Source organism: Nomascus leucogenys, chromosome 5, assembly GCF_006542625.1.
Source record: "Nomascus leucogenys isolate Asia chromosome 5, Asia_NLE_v1, whole genome shotgun sequence".
In the NCBI taxonomy this organism is placed as follows: domain Eukaryota; kingdom Metazoa; phylum Chordata; class Mammalia; order Primates; family Hylobatidae; genus Nomascus; species Nomascus leucogenys.
Genome location: NC_044385.1, coordinates 18485387 through 18499367, shown reverse-complemented (window position 1 = coordinate 18499367; position 13981 = coordinate 18485387). Strand labels below are relative to the sequence as shown.

Here is a 13981-nt window from a genome sequence, read left to right as displayed (position 1 = left end):
TCTAGAACTGCACTGCCCAAAACGATAGCCTTACATGGTTACTGGAAACTTGAAATGTGGCAGGTATGACTGAGACACTGACTTTTTAATTGTATTTAGGTTTAATTAAAATTTAAAAGCCTATACTCCATTCAGTTATTGGCAAACTATTAAGTATGTCTGGAAAACTTGAGTATGTCAAACTGCTTTTTCAATTGTACATTTTATAAAATCTAAATATAGATCAAGTACTTTCAATGAAAATTTAGCATCCGAATTAAGATGCTCCATAAGTAGAGAATACATACCAGATTTGGAAATTCAGTTGACCTTTGGACAACATTGGTTTGAAATGCATGGGTCAACTTATACATAGATTTTCTTCCATCTCTGCCACCCCTGAGACAGCAAGAACAACCTTTCTTCCTCCTCTCAGTCTACTCAGTGTGAAGACAATGAGGATAAATACTTTTATGATGAGCCAGGCGCAGTGGCTCACGCCAGCAATCCCAGCACTTTGGGAGGCCGAGGCAGGCAGATCACGAGGTCAGGAGTTCAAGACCAGCCTGGCCCCAACATAGTGAAACCCCATCTCTACTAAAAATACAAAAAAATTAGTGAGGCACGGTGGCTGGCGCCTATAATCCCAGCTACTTGGGAGGCTGAGGCAGGAGAATCACTTGAACCCGGGAGGCGGAGGTTGCAGTGAGCCAAGATCGCGCCACTGCACTCCAGCCCAGACGACAGTGCAAGACTCTGTCTCAAAAAAAAAAAAAAAAAAAACTTTTATGATGATCCACTTCCACTTAATAAATAATAAATATATTTTACCTTCCTTATGATTTTCTTAGTAACACTTTCTTTTCTCTAGCTTACTCTAAGAACATAGTATATAACACATATAACATACCAAATACATGGTAATTGACTATTTATGTTATCAGTAATGCTTCTGGTCAACAGTAGGCTATTAGTAGTTAAGTTTTTGGGGAGTCAAAAGTTATACTTTGATTTCTGACTGTGTGGGGTTCAGTGTCCCAACCCTGCATTGTTCAAGGGTCAACTATAATATGAAAGAAATAATATAAAATACCTCATTAATAATTTTGATATTAATTACATGTTGAGATGACAATATTTTGTTTATACTGGCTTAAACAAAACATTATTAAAATTAATCTCAGCCAGGTATGGTGGCTCAAGCCTGTAATCCCAGCACTTCGGGAGGCTGAGGCAAGAGGATCACTTGAGGCCAAGAGTTTGAGACCAGCCTGGGCAACATAGAGACCCCCCTGCCTCTACAAAAAATATATATATATTCTTTTTTTTTTTTTGAGACAGAGTCTCGCTGTCACCCAGGCTGGAGTGCAGTGGGGCGATCTCGGCTCACTGCAAGCTCCGCCTCCCGGGTTCACGCCATTCTCCTGCCTCAGCCTCTCCGAGTAGCTGGGACTACAGGCACCCGCCACCACGCCCGGCTAATTTTTTGTATTTTTAGTAGAGACGGGGTTTCACCGTGGTCTCGATCTCCTGACCTTGTGATCCACCCGCCTCGGCCTCCCAAAGTTCTGGGATTACAAGCGTGAGCCACCGCGCCCGGCCATATATATGTTCTTTAAATTAGCCAGACTTGGTGGTGTGTGCCTGTAGTCCCAGATACTTGGGAGACTGAGGTGGGAGAATCACATGAGCCCAGGAGTTTAAGACTGCAGTGAGCTATGATCTTGCCACTGTACTCCAGCCTGGGTAATGGAGTAAGGCTGTCTCTAAAAAAATTAAAATTAAAAAAAAAAATCAATCTCATTGGCTTCTTTTTGCTTTTTTAAATGTGGCTTCTAAAACATTAGAATCACATATGTGGCTTGCATTGCCTCTCTACTGATCTGCAGCACTGGGGTGAACAGAAATACTGGTTGAAGAGGTAAGATAGGCACAAGCCACCCAGTTAAGGAAAGGAAAAAAGGCCGTGGGAGTGAAGAGCTCTCCCCTTAAAAGAGCACAGTTCGACTTATACACACAGAGGAATGGAATTTAGTCACTGCTTGGTGCCACCCACAGGGTAGTACCCAGTGCTCCTTCTACCTGATACTCTTTTCTGCCTTAATACCCTGGATACACACATCTCAGAATACCCAGCAGTAACACAAGAGTCCATTTTCCAGATAATCACTCATTCTGGAGAAATGAAGGTACAAGAGGCCATGCAGGCAGAGGCAATCCCCACATCCCAGCAGCCTCTGCAACAGCACTTTTGGCTCTAGGCACTTACAGAATGATGCGAACCGCTCAGCTTGAGCTCATCTCACACTTGAGAGGCCTGGTGCAAGCCAAGCCCTGGCAGGATGGTACCAAGGGGAACCAGGCCAACATACCATCATACTGATGCCTACAGAAGCCTGGGCCCCGGCCCTGAGCCCATCTGAGAGGTTTTCAGTCACTGAGCGCCCCAGGAGTGCAGTGTCTGATGAGAGGCGGTTAATCAATTCTCCTGTGCGAGTCTTGTCAAAGAAAGCAACCTCCTGCCTCAGAATGGAGGAGAATAATGAAGTTCTCAGCCTATTCACAATGCGCTGACCTGCAAAAGCAAACAGGAACAGGCTCACCAGGGGTAAAGACATCCATTACCATTATGGGGCAGCCACCTACTGTGCAGCAGCTTGGCCTGGAGTTGTAACCCTTCTGAGCAATGCAGCCTCTGAGCGTGTCTGCTGCACTGTATCCCATGGGTGGAAAAGAGACTTTCCCAAACCAGGCACATTAACTGTCATGCACTACTAACACTACTTTTCTCTTATTAACTACAGACCGTGGGTGCTAGTGAGAGGATACAGGAATAAAATAAATATAACATGACTCAGAGGCTTTTTTTATTTTTACTTTTTTATTTTTTTAAGAGACTGGGTCTTGCTCTATCACCCAGGCTTGAATGAAGTGGCACGATCACAGTTCACTGTAGCCTCAACCTTGTGGGCTCAAGCCATCCTCCCACCTCAGCCTCCTGGGTAGCTGAAACTATAGATGTCTGCCACTACACCCAGCTAACTTATTTTTATTTTTTGTACAGACGGAGTCTTGCTATGTAGCTCAGGCTGGTCTCAAACTCATTAGCTCAAGCAATCCTCCTGTCTCAGCCTCCCAAAGTGCTAGGATTACAGGCATGAGCCACTACACTTGGCCGAGATTTTCTTAAGGTATTATTTACAAAGAACTTTTATTACATTAACTTCCAAAAGCTCACTTTGTTCCTCCCTGGAAACCCTTTCCTGTATTGAACCTTCAAATGGCAAAAACTGGTTAATTATCCACAGAGATAAATGGAGAGCAACAGATTTCCAGTTGGTGTCCCAGGTTCTCTCATTATTGTGGCAGTGACCTGCCTGTAACAACGAGACCTCTTCAGAGAAATACTAACAAAGTTATCATCTCAGCTGCTACTTAAAGGAGAAACACAAGCATGGGGCATGTAAATGGGTTTCTGAAGCCTTCAGGAAGCCTCAGAAGTCCAGCTTCATGGCCAGGGGGCTCATTTTCTTTTCTTTTTTTTTTTTTTTTTGAGATGGAATCTCGCTCTGTCTCCCATGCTGGAGTGCAGTGGTGTGATCTGGGCTCACTGCGACCTCTGCCTCCCGGGTTCAAGTGATTCTCCTGCCTCAGACTCCTGAGTAGCTGAGATTACAGGCACGCACCACCACGCCTGGCTAATTTCTGTATTTTTAGTAGAGACGGGGTTTCACCATGTTGGCCAGGCTGGTCTCGAACTCCTGACCTTGTGATCCACCTGCCTCGGCCTCCCAAAGTGCTGGGATTACAGGCATGAGCCATGGCACCCAGCCCAAGGGGCTTATTTTCAAACCTCCCATAAGACCAACATGATTGCCCTTACAGCTCAACTTCAACTATAAAAGAAGAGTTGAGAAGAGAGTGCTTGACCTAAAATAATCTGTAACTCCAACATCTGGGCAGTTATTGGACTCTATCCCCACTTAATGGGATGCCAGGAAGAGAGGAAGAGAATGGAGCCTAGAGCACATGAGATTTGAGCCCGAACAAACCCACAGGACTCTACATCTTCTTCAGGATGACTCACATCCCTGAGAGGAGAGACTGTTACCTGAAGTTTGCATGAGGTAGACACGAATGGCATTGGCGGCAGCACCACACAGAAACACGGCACTGAGCCCAAGGCAGAGGCGGGTCAGGTTGTCGCTGTAGTCCACAGTGGGGTTGGTATAGAGGACATCGATGATCTTCCCCAGGAAGAAAGGGGCAGACATGGAGATAACACTGGACATCGTGAGAAATCCAACCGCAGCTAGAAAACACAAGCACTCTCAATGTTCAGGGTGCTTCAGCAAAGGGGCTGTGGTGCTGAGTCTAGGAGGCTGCCTTGCCAAATAAGCTGTTTTCAGAGTATGCATTGATCTCAGTCTCTAGCAGTTTCCTCCCTTTTGCTCCTCGACCCCTGACTCAAGGGAAGAACCAAATGGTTCCAGGTGAGAACAAGCAGGTTGACTAAGGAAGTGAGTGATCACATCTGAACCAGAGAAGATGACTTCTTAGTCTGATCAACTCTTCCTCACCAAGAAAAACTGGGAGCCAACTATGGAACCCGTTCTGGCCAGTCCCTCCCTCCCTATCTCTTGATTTTGGTGTTAATCTCGGATCATATTTTTCCTCCATTTATGCTATACATGCTATACTCCTTGGCATCTAACTATACTGCAACTTGAAGATCAAGCTGTCTAGTTAAAGCCCTTGATTACATCTAGTATCTCAAAACACTCTGTCTATGGCCATACACTCTGAATGCATCCAATCTTGTCTGACCTCAGAAGCTAAGCAGGGTGAGGCCTCATTAGTACTTGGATGGGAGACTGCCTGGGAATACAAGGTGCTGTAGGCTTTAAACAAACAAACAATCCATTCTAGATAACTTTTGGAAAACAGTTTCATGGATCATTACACAGAAGCAAATGTCAATAAAACATGTGATATATTGCTTCTTATTATTGCTTTGGGAAATATCAACATGATATGAAAATAATATGAACAAAATTGTTCATGCACCTAAAAAACAGGCAAACAAGATAGTCTTATCAGAAGAGAAGATATTGGCTTGGCACAGTGGCTCATGCCTGTAATCCCAGCACTTCAGGAGGCTGAGGCAGGTGGATTGTTTGAGCCCAGGAGTTCGAGACCAGCCTAGACAACATGGCAAAACCCTGTCTCTACAGAAAATACAGAAATTAGCCAGGGTAGTAGCATGCACCTGTAGTCCCAGCTACTCAGGAGGCTGAGGTGGGAGGATTACTTGAGTCCAAGAGGTTGAGACTGCAGTGAACCATGATTATGCCACTGCACTCCAGCCTGGGTGACACAGCAACATGCTGTCTCCAAAAAAAAAAAAAAAAAAGTTTAGAAAATCCGCACGAACAGGCCAGGTATGGTGGCTCACAGCTGTAATCCCAGCACTTTGGGAGGCCGAGGCGGGTAGGTCACTTCAAGTCAGGAGTTCAAGACCACGCTGGCCAACATGGTGAAACCCTGTCTCTACTTAAAAAAAAAAAAAAAAAAAAAAAAAAAAATATATATATATATATATATATATATAAAATTAGCCCGGTGTGGCGTTGCGCACCTGTAGTCCTAGCTACTTGGGAGGCTGAGGCAGGAGAATCACTTGAGCCCAGGAGGTGGAGGTTGCAGTGAACCAAGATTGTGCTGCTATACTCCAGCCTAGGTGACAGAGCAAGACTCTGTCTCAAAAAAAAAAAAAAAGAAAAGAAAACCCAATTAGTAACAACACATATCAGATAACTGCATTCATAATAAGAGAAATGCATTTTTTTAAAAGATAGTGATGGGGGTCTCACTACGTTGCCCAGGCTGGTATCAAACTCCTGGCCTCAAGCAGTCCTCCCATCTCAGCCTTGCAAAGTGCTGGTATTACGGGCATGAGCCACTGCACCCAGCCAAAAGTATTATTTTATATAACCTTAATAAAGAGTCCAGAGCAAACTCAGTGCCAACTGGACATTTAGTCGACAAACAGAATTCTAAGAAAAACATGGGCCTTTTTAAGTGGGGAAAATTTTGAACAATTGCTCTTGCCCCTCCTTAAGGTCTTTATTCTAATATCCCCTCCCCAAAAAGGCCTGCTCTGACAGCCTCACTTAAAATTCAGACACCCTACACTATCCACCTCACTCCCTCTCCATTTGTGTTCTCGAAGCTCCTACCTTTCAGCATTCTAAATGTCTCACGTGTTTATTTAGTTTCTCTCTCTATTAGGACATAAAAGATTTTGGTCTGGTTTGTCACTGATTGCCTACAGTGACAGGCACACAGAAGAATCTCAATCACTATTTTGTTGGATGAACAAATAAATTGAACTTTGGCAATGGAAGCAATAACGTCTATCAGATCAAAATTCTTCAATAGCCTAAGCAGAAATGTGAGCTCTGGCAGCTCATAAAGTCCATATGCCTGGCTTAAAAACCCATAATCACAATCTAACTGAATAATAGGAAGCTGGGCAAGGGTCACTTCATTTTGATGTAAAGCCCAGAGTCTTGTTTCAAAGCACCATGCTTCTTACAACAGTGCCCAAGGGGGCTTGAGGGCCCAAAGGACGAGGAGTGTGTCTAACTTGAGGTTCCAAATACCTCAGCCTCGATGAACTGGCAGCTCCAGAAGGAGTCATCCTGGTGAATTCAGGATTCAGCAGAAAATTCTTTTTGTCCTTCATCAGTAGCTAATCTCTATTCTTTCACCTCAGTGAATAATTCCGAAAGCACAGTGTATGTGACCTACTATATAAAGGTCCACCTCTTCCCTCCTCCTCTAGTTTTCTAAATCAGTTATGATTCTACAATAAGAATCCACATGACATGAATGAAATGCCCCCTAATTATGATTCTGAGTCTTGTTCTCACATAGTAATGATGCTGATTACAAAGAGGAAGTAATTTAGCTGAATCCAAATTAATTTCAGGATATCCCCCCACACTTTTACTTTTTAATAATCATTTAAAAATTATCAGCTTGTTAGGCCGGGCACCGTGGCTCAAGCCTGTAATCCCAGCACTTTGGGAGGCCGAGGCGGGCGGATCACGAGGTCAGGAGATCGAGACCATCCTGGCTAACACGGTGAAACCCCGTCTCTGCTAAAAATACAAAAAATTAGCCAGGCGAGGTGGCACACACCTGTAGTCCCAGTTACTCGGGAGGCTGAGGCAGGAGAATGGCGTGAACCCAGGAGGCGGAGCTGGCAGTGAGCCGAGATCGCGCCCACTGCACTCCAGCCTGGGCGACAAAGCGAGACTCCGTCTCAAAAAAAAAAAAAATTATCAGCTTGTTTTATTGTCATTTGCTTATCCAATTTGAATGTAAGAAAAGTAAAAGATATTTTTCAGCTTTTAGTTAACTGGATTCTTGTTAATCAAGATCTGACTACATATCACTGTCTTCTGATATTAATGAATACTTTAGACTTGCTCCATAAACATCATTTCATATTCCACCACAAGCCCTGGACACAACTGAGCATACTGCAATTCTGAAATTCTTCCACACCTTTCACCATAGTTAAGTCTCTTGCTTGCCCCCACCCTTGCCTGATGCGGCCCCGGCAACTTCTTCCATTATCTATTTCTTGACAGATACTTTCAAGTATCTTTCCGTTACCTTATTCTACTGAATTGCGGCAAAAATGGAAACAAATATCCTTCAAAAGAAAGGGGAAGGAAAATCTGAAATGCAGATTGCTGGACAACAGGGCTGGATAGAAGGACAGAGGTTGGGGTGGTTGGAGGAAGCTGTACACTGTGCCTACTACCTGCCCACTGCTGAACACGGCACCCATCTGGTTGTATCAGGCAGGTACAGCAATCTCCACTGTCATTCAAGGACTCAAAGGCAGCACTTCAGAGTCCTCACGGTTATCTGAAGGATCTGGCATCCATCATCTTAAATCCTCCCTTTCACCCTCATCTTATCCTCGTTTTTCAGAGAGGAATCTCGAACACAGAGAGGGAGCCTACGCAAGGTCTCCCAGTTTACACAACGCAGAACCACATTCTGCAACAAAGCCTGTCTTCGGCATCTTCCCACGTCCCAAGCAGAGGAAGCAGCACAGGCCTCACCTTCGAGTCAGGGAAGGGAGCAGAAAGCCTGGCAGGATGGAGCAGGGGCAGAGACCTCATGGGTGCACAGGAAGGAGAACTGAGAAATGAAATGAAGCCTCTAGATTATAGAACAGAGGATTTTGTGGCAAGGTCGGCCTAACAGGGCTTTACACTGGAGAATGATACAGCCAGATTTGCTTTTTTTTTTTTTTTTTTTTTTTTTTGAGATAGAGTTTCCCTCTTGTTGCCCAGTGCAATGGCGCAATCTCGGCTCACTGCAACCTCCGCCTCCCAGGTTCAAGCGATTCTCCCGCCTCAGCCTCCCAAGTAGCTGGGATTACAGGCACGCGCCTCCACGCCTGGCTAATTTTGTATTTTTAGTAGAGATGAGGTTTCTCCATGTTGGTCAGGCTGGTCTTGAACTCCCGACCTCAGGTGATCCGCCCGCCTCAGCCTCCCAAAGTACTGGGATTACAGGCGTGAGCCACTGCACCCAGCCAGATTTGCATTTTTAAATGATCCACTCTGGCTACAGAGCAAAAGGAGCGGCTGACAGAGCACTGTTCTAGTGCCCTAGGTGAGAAGCAAACTTAGGGTGAAGTAGGTTGGGGACAGAGGGATAAAGGGCAGAGTATAGGACTGCAGATATTTTTAAGAACTAGGACGTGATGACTGGTTGGATGTGAGCATTTTTCCTCTCTGAAAAATGAGGATAGGATGAGGGTTAAAGGGAGGATTTAGGATGATGAATGCCTAACCTAGGAGGGCCGTTCTGAGCTTGAGTTGGTCAGGATTGTGTCGGAACCCTGAACAACTCAACCTCAGAAGGCGCCCTCCTAGGTTAGGTGTTCATTATCTTAAATTCTCCTTTTAAGCTCTGCCATCTAGCTGTTTGACCTTGCATAAGTCACTCCATCTCTCTGTGCCCAGTTTCCTCATTTGTAAAATGGCAATAAAAACAATCCCTCCCTCACAGAATTATGAGTAAACTAGACACATATTCAAAGCATCTGTTACAACGCCCAGGGCTGAGTACACAAGAAATATTAACTATTATCTTTATTACTATCGTTATAATTATAAGAACGACCCATGTCTCTGGCCAAGGCCAAGGTTCACACTGCAGTCTCTCTCACCGAACCGAGAGAGAAGAGGAAAGATGCTTTGTGGAGAAAGGTAACTTTGGTTTTTAGACATGTTGGGACACATTTCCACGGATGCAGGTGGGTGTGATGGAGAATACAGGAGTCGAGGGTGTGGGGGAGATGGAGGCTGAGTGAAGGGTAGAGAATAAGTGAGGACATGAGCGGCTGACCGATGAGAACGGAAGAGAGGAAGAAGCCAGAGACTCCAGGTTCTGGAAATCTGGAGAAGAAAGATCCGAGGCCCCCATGTGTCTGGTGCGAGATCAGACTGTCTCTGTCCATGCTACTAGCATGCTCTAGAGTTAGGAGTACCCCAAAGACAAAATTAAAACAGTTACGGGTACCTGTCCCATGAACCACAGGAGGGCTCGCCATGGACTCTTAACAGACATACGATGGGAGCCACCTAGGTAATTTAAACTTCTCTAGTTGCCACATTATAAAAAGGGATACGTAAAATTAATTTTAGTAACATTTTACTTGACCCAATATATCCAAAATATTATCCACACATGATCAGCATAAAAAATTAGTAAGATATTTTACATTTTTTCTCTACTGTCCTTCTGGAATCTGATGTGACAGCACAGCTACAGAATGCTGTTTCTCTGAAACAACGTATTTCCGTAGCACACGCACATCCCTGGCTTTCGGGGGCAGTTCCGATTTCAAAGGTTCATCCTCTCCAGCCCCCACAGGGCACTGTCCCTGTGGGATCTCCATCCTCACTGGGCTTCAGGAACTAGCTACTCTGGCCTCCTTGCCCACCATACCCACTGCTTTTGTCACTATATTCACTGTGGTCACTCACGGTCCATCTTCATAAAATGCAACTACAAACTCAGCAAAAGCTGCCAGCAGGCTTCAGGTTCTCAGAGCAGTCCTGCCCTCAAACCACACACCAACCCCTTATCAGTAACTGCAGTGAGAGGAGCCCCCCCGAGTCCTCCACACAGGCACCAATTGAACACGCCCCAGTAGAGGGGATAGATGTGTACAGTCCACAGTTTAATGAGGAGCCTGCCTGGGAGGTGTGGGGAAGGCATGCTGCCCGACCCCTCCCCGAAGCCCCCCACACAAAGAACCTCCAGGAGGCAGCTTTGCCCTAATCTCACAGTACTGTAGGGGCCCATATTTGCTCCTAAAACCCTGCCCCTAACTCACTCAGGTCAGAGCCTCCTCTATCTGCCAGGCACAGCCAGAGGGTTCTGATGAAGTGTTGCTTATCCCATCAGTCCATACCCTGCTCTTCCTCAAGCACCTGCATCTTTTAAGAGTCCTTCTGGCCAAAGTGATAAGATGGAGAATTACCAGTGAAAAGGGACCTTACATCTGTATGAAGAGAGCTGTGAATTCCTCCCCAAAGGGGCGGCTCAGGCCTTCCTTTAGGAGAGGAATGTAACACAGTTATGCTAAAACTGCTTTTGGCACACGTCTGTACATATTTCATGGTAGACTGTGTTTTTAAAGTTTCTGATGCAAACTACTTATCAAAGTTTTCTGTTCACGCAGTTTAGGAGGCATACCCAGCAAAATGCTGAGACAGATGGAGGTATTATTATTAAAATATAAAGCTGCATTTTTGGAAAAAGATTTTTGTATTTGTTTTTCTAAAAATTAACAAATTAACATTGGAATTCCTTTTCAGCTCAGCTTTTTTAATGTTTTGATTAGAAAATACACACACAATTGCTCTTTACCTCCAGCATTTCAACGAGATGTGCCAACACCTTAGGCTGCTCTTAGAATGATAAATTACACATTTTTTTAAATTACAAATTAACAATGACCCCCACTTCCTCTTAATCCTAACTGGCTTTAATATATAATGACTTCTCAGGAAATCATACGTCTAAATAAGGGCTTTTTATCAGATATCCTCATAACATACAATATGTATTTATCTGTTTGAAAAGCCAAAAAAAAAAATAGTTTGCCAACCCTAGGCTTGTTTCTTCAAATTACATATTCATAATTTCTCAATGTGGTGGAACAAAATATATTCTGTTCTTAAAAGAAAAAGAAGGCCAGGTGCGGTGGCTCACACCTGTAATCCCAGCACCTTTGGGAGGCCAAGGCAGGCAGATCACCTGAGGTCGGGAATTCGAGACCACCCTGACCAACATGGAGAAACTCTGTCTCCAAAAATACAAAATTAGCCGGGTATGATGGAACATGCCTGTAATCCCAGCTACTTGGGAGGCTGAGGCAGGAAAATCGCTTGAACCCGGGAGGCGAAGGTTGTGGTGAGCTGAGATCACGCCATTGCACTCCAGCCTGGGCAACAAGAGCGAAACTCCACCTCAAAAAAAAAAAAAAAAAAAAAAAAGGTACAAGCTGGGTGTGGTGGCACATGCCTGTAGTCCCAACTACTCGGTAGAGGCAGCGCTGCTTGAGCTGGGGAGTTCGACGCAAGTCTCAGCAACATAGTGAGACCCCTATCCCAGAAAAACAAAAGAAGAAAGAAAAAAGGAGGCAGTCTTGTCTTGTTTAAGGCTGTCACCAAAACATACTAGCATAGCAGGTTATCTGGGGACAAAGTGAGGGGTCACAGGAAAAATGGCCATGGGATAAGCAGGACTGGGCACGTGTAGGCCACCAAAGCCTGACACCTAAACACCCTTCCTGACATCTAGTATTTCAGAAACAAAACAGAACTGGATTTCCTTACACTTACTTTGAGTCACATACGGAAGTGGTGGGCGCACCCTATGATGCTTCGGGTTTCTAAAGGCCTCACTCTGTGCCTGGTGGTATGGTCATTTATTCCTTCACTGAAGGCACTCTGAGCACCTGCTCTGCGCTGTGCACATGCTAAGAACTAGAGACAGAAAGATGAATTAGACAGTCCCCCTCTCAAGCAGCTCAAAGTCCAGTGAGAGCTCCTAGTCTCCGATGGTTTTAAAAAGAGGAAAGAGAAAAAGAAAGATATTTTACAACAAAATCTACACTCAACCAACTGAACAATGAAATAATTCTCTTTATACCCGGGTGATACCAAGAGCCCCCTAAGCTTTCATAGCTACTGGTAGATGAAAAGTCACCACCTTAACTGCTCTCCTCCACTGTGCAAACCTACTCTAAATCCCAAATCACTACTCAGGAGGGTCCTTTCTAAAGCAATGGATTTGCAGCAAAGAATGCTTTTCTGGTGTTGCACCTGACAACCTCACAGGCCCCCTTCCACAGCCCACAGGTGCAGGCTTACCTGTATACATACGAATATTTCAAAGATGCTTCTCCCCACTAAGCTAGAAGCCCCAGCAGAAGTGGGGACCATGTTTCCTTGTGCATGCCACTGTAACCCCAGGGCCCAGTCCAGAATGAGGGCTCAACAATGTTTATAGAAGGAATGAAGATTTAGAGAAATCGAAAAAATTTTAAATCTTACAAGGCCCTTGCATCTAAACACTCCTCCAATTATGGCTAAAAAATGAGGAGCTATAGAAAACTGTTCTATTTAAATTTCGTTTCTAAAAACATTCATTTGGCTTCTTTAAAAAAAGTTACTCAACTACTGAACAGATCACTGGTTGGTGTGGACTGTTGAACACTGTGCTGTAACTTCCTGCTTACCACTAAGCACAAGAGACAAGTCTGAAAGTTTTGCTTTCCGCTGTGAAAGCATTGGTGACTGCTTGACTCGCTTAAAGCAAATAATGTTTTTTTGGTTTAAAAAAAAAGTATAAATGCCTAATAACAAAATAGGCATATTTTTGGCTAGAATTTTTTTTTTCCAAGGAAAAACCTCCAGCTCATTTTGCCGCCTAAGCCAAAACAGATGCTCCCACTAAGCTGGTGGCGGAACAGACCCAAAGATTCCAATAATGACATATATAACGTGTGTCAACAAGAAAACAAGTGTAAAATCTGCAAACAAGTCCCCAGCTAAGGCGAAATCTTGACAACGCTACTCTCAGGTGAACCATCCCCTCCCTCCTCCGGGGTTAGGAGTGGCCCAGGAGAGGCGGCGGTGACAGGCGCTCTGCGGCCCGGCCGTGTCCCTCTCGGCGCCCCGGGACCCCGCACGTGGAGAAGGAGCGGCCCGGCAGAGGGAAGTGGCCGAGGAGGGCCCTACCTGCCAGCCTCCGGCGCTCAGGGTACGCCAGCCCCAGGAGCTTCCGGGCCTCCAGGAGTCCGGCCGCTGCCGGGCGCAGCCGCCCCTTGTCCCCGGGAGGCGCCGCCGGCCCGCGCCGCCAGGCCTCGTCCCCTGCCCAGGCAGCGGCTGCGGGACCGCCCGGGAACCGGGCGCGCGGGAGCCGAGGAGCGCCTGGCCCGGCAAAAGCCCCGCACCTGCAGGTGCCGGGGCCCCGAGCCCACAGCCCCAGGAGCCGCGCGAGGCCCAGGCCGCCCCCCGAGGCGCCCAGACCCCCGCCCCGGCAGCCGCTCCTCCAGCGGCGCGCGGCACCAACGCCCCAGAGCAGCGCGGGCCCCGCGCCCCATAGCCGCGCCGGCCTCAGGCCAGTGAACGGCGATAGGGACCCGGGGACGCGGCTGGCCGCGGCCCACACGCAGGCTACCGGTAGGAGCCGACCTGGCTCGGCAGGGCTCGATGGCGCGAGCAGCCGCAACGGCCAGGCAGGGGGGCCGCGCATGGCGCTGCGTGCGACCCGTACGCCTCAGGCCGCCGGCCAGGCGCGCGCAAAGCCGGAGGACCCTCCCGGCCCGGCCCCGAGCAAAGGGCGTGGACGCGGTGGCGCCCGCCCCTCCCCGCTGGCTGTCACCCGTCTA

The 13981-nt window shown here is 46.5% G+C and overlaps 1 protein-coding gene across 1 annotated transcript in view; it reads right to left on the bottom strand.

The window, feature by feature from the left end:
* The window catches only part of ABCB10 (ATP binding cassette subfamily B member 10), a 49126-nt gene extending 35145 nt beyond the window's left edge, over positions 1 to 13981 (bottom strand). Inside the window, exons 1-3 of the mRNA XM_030812720.1 lie at positions 13329 to 13981; positions 4091 to 4291; positions 2352 to 2554 (exon numbers count right to left, since the gene is read on the bottom strand). Of these exons, the coding sequence (XP_030668580.1) occupies positions 2352 to 2554; positions 4091 to 4291; positions 13329 to 13845 (921 nt within the window). The 5' untranslated portion in view covers positions 13846 to 13981. The remainder of the gene's footprint in view (positions 1 to 2351; positions 2555 to 4090; positions 4292 to 13328) is intronic.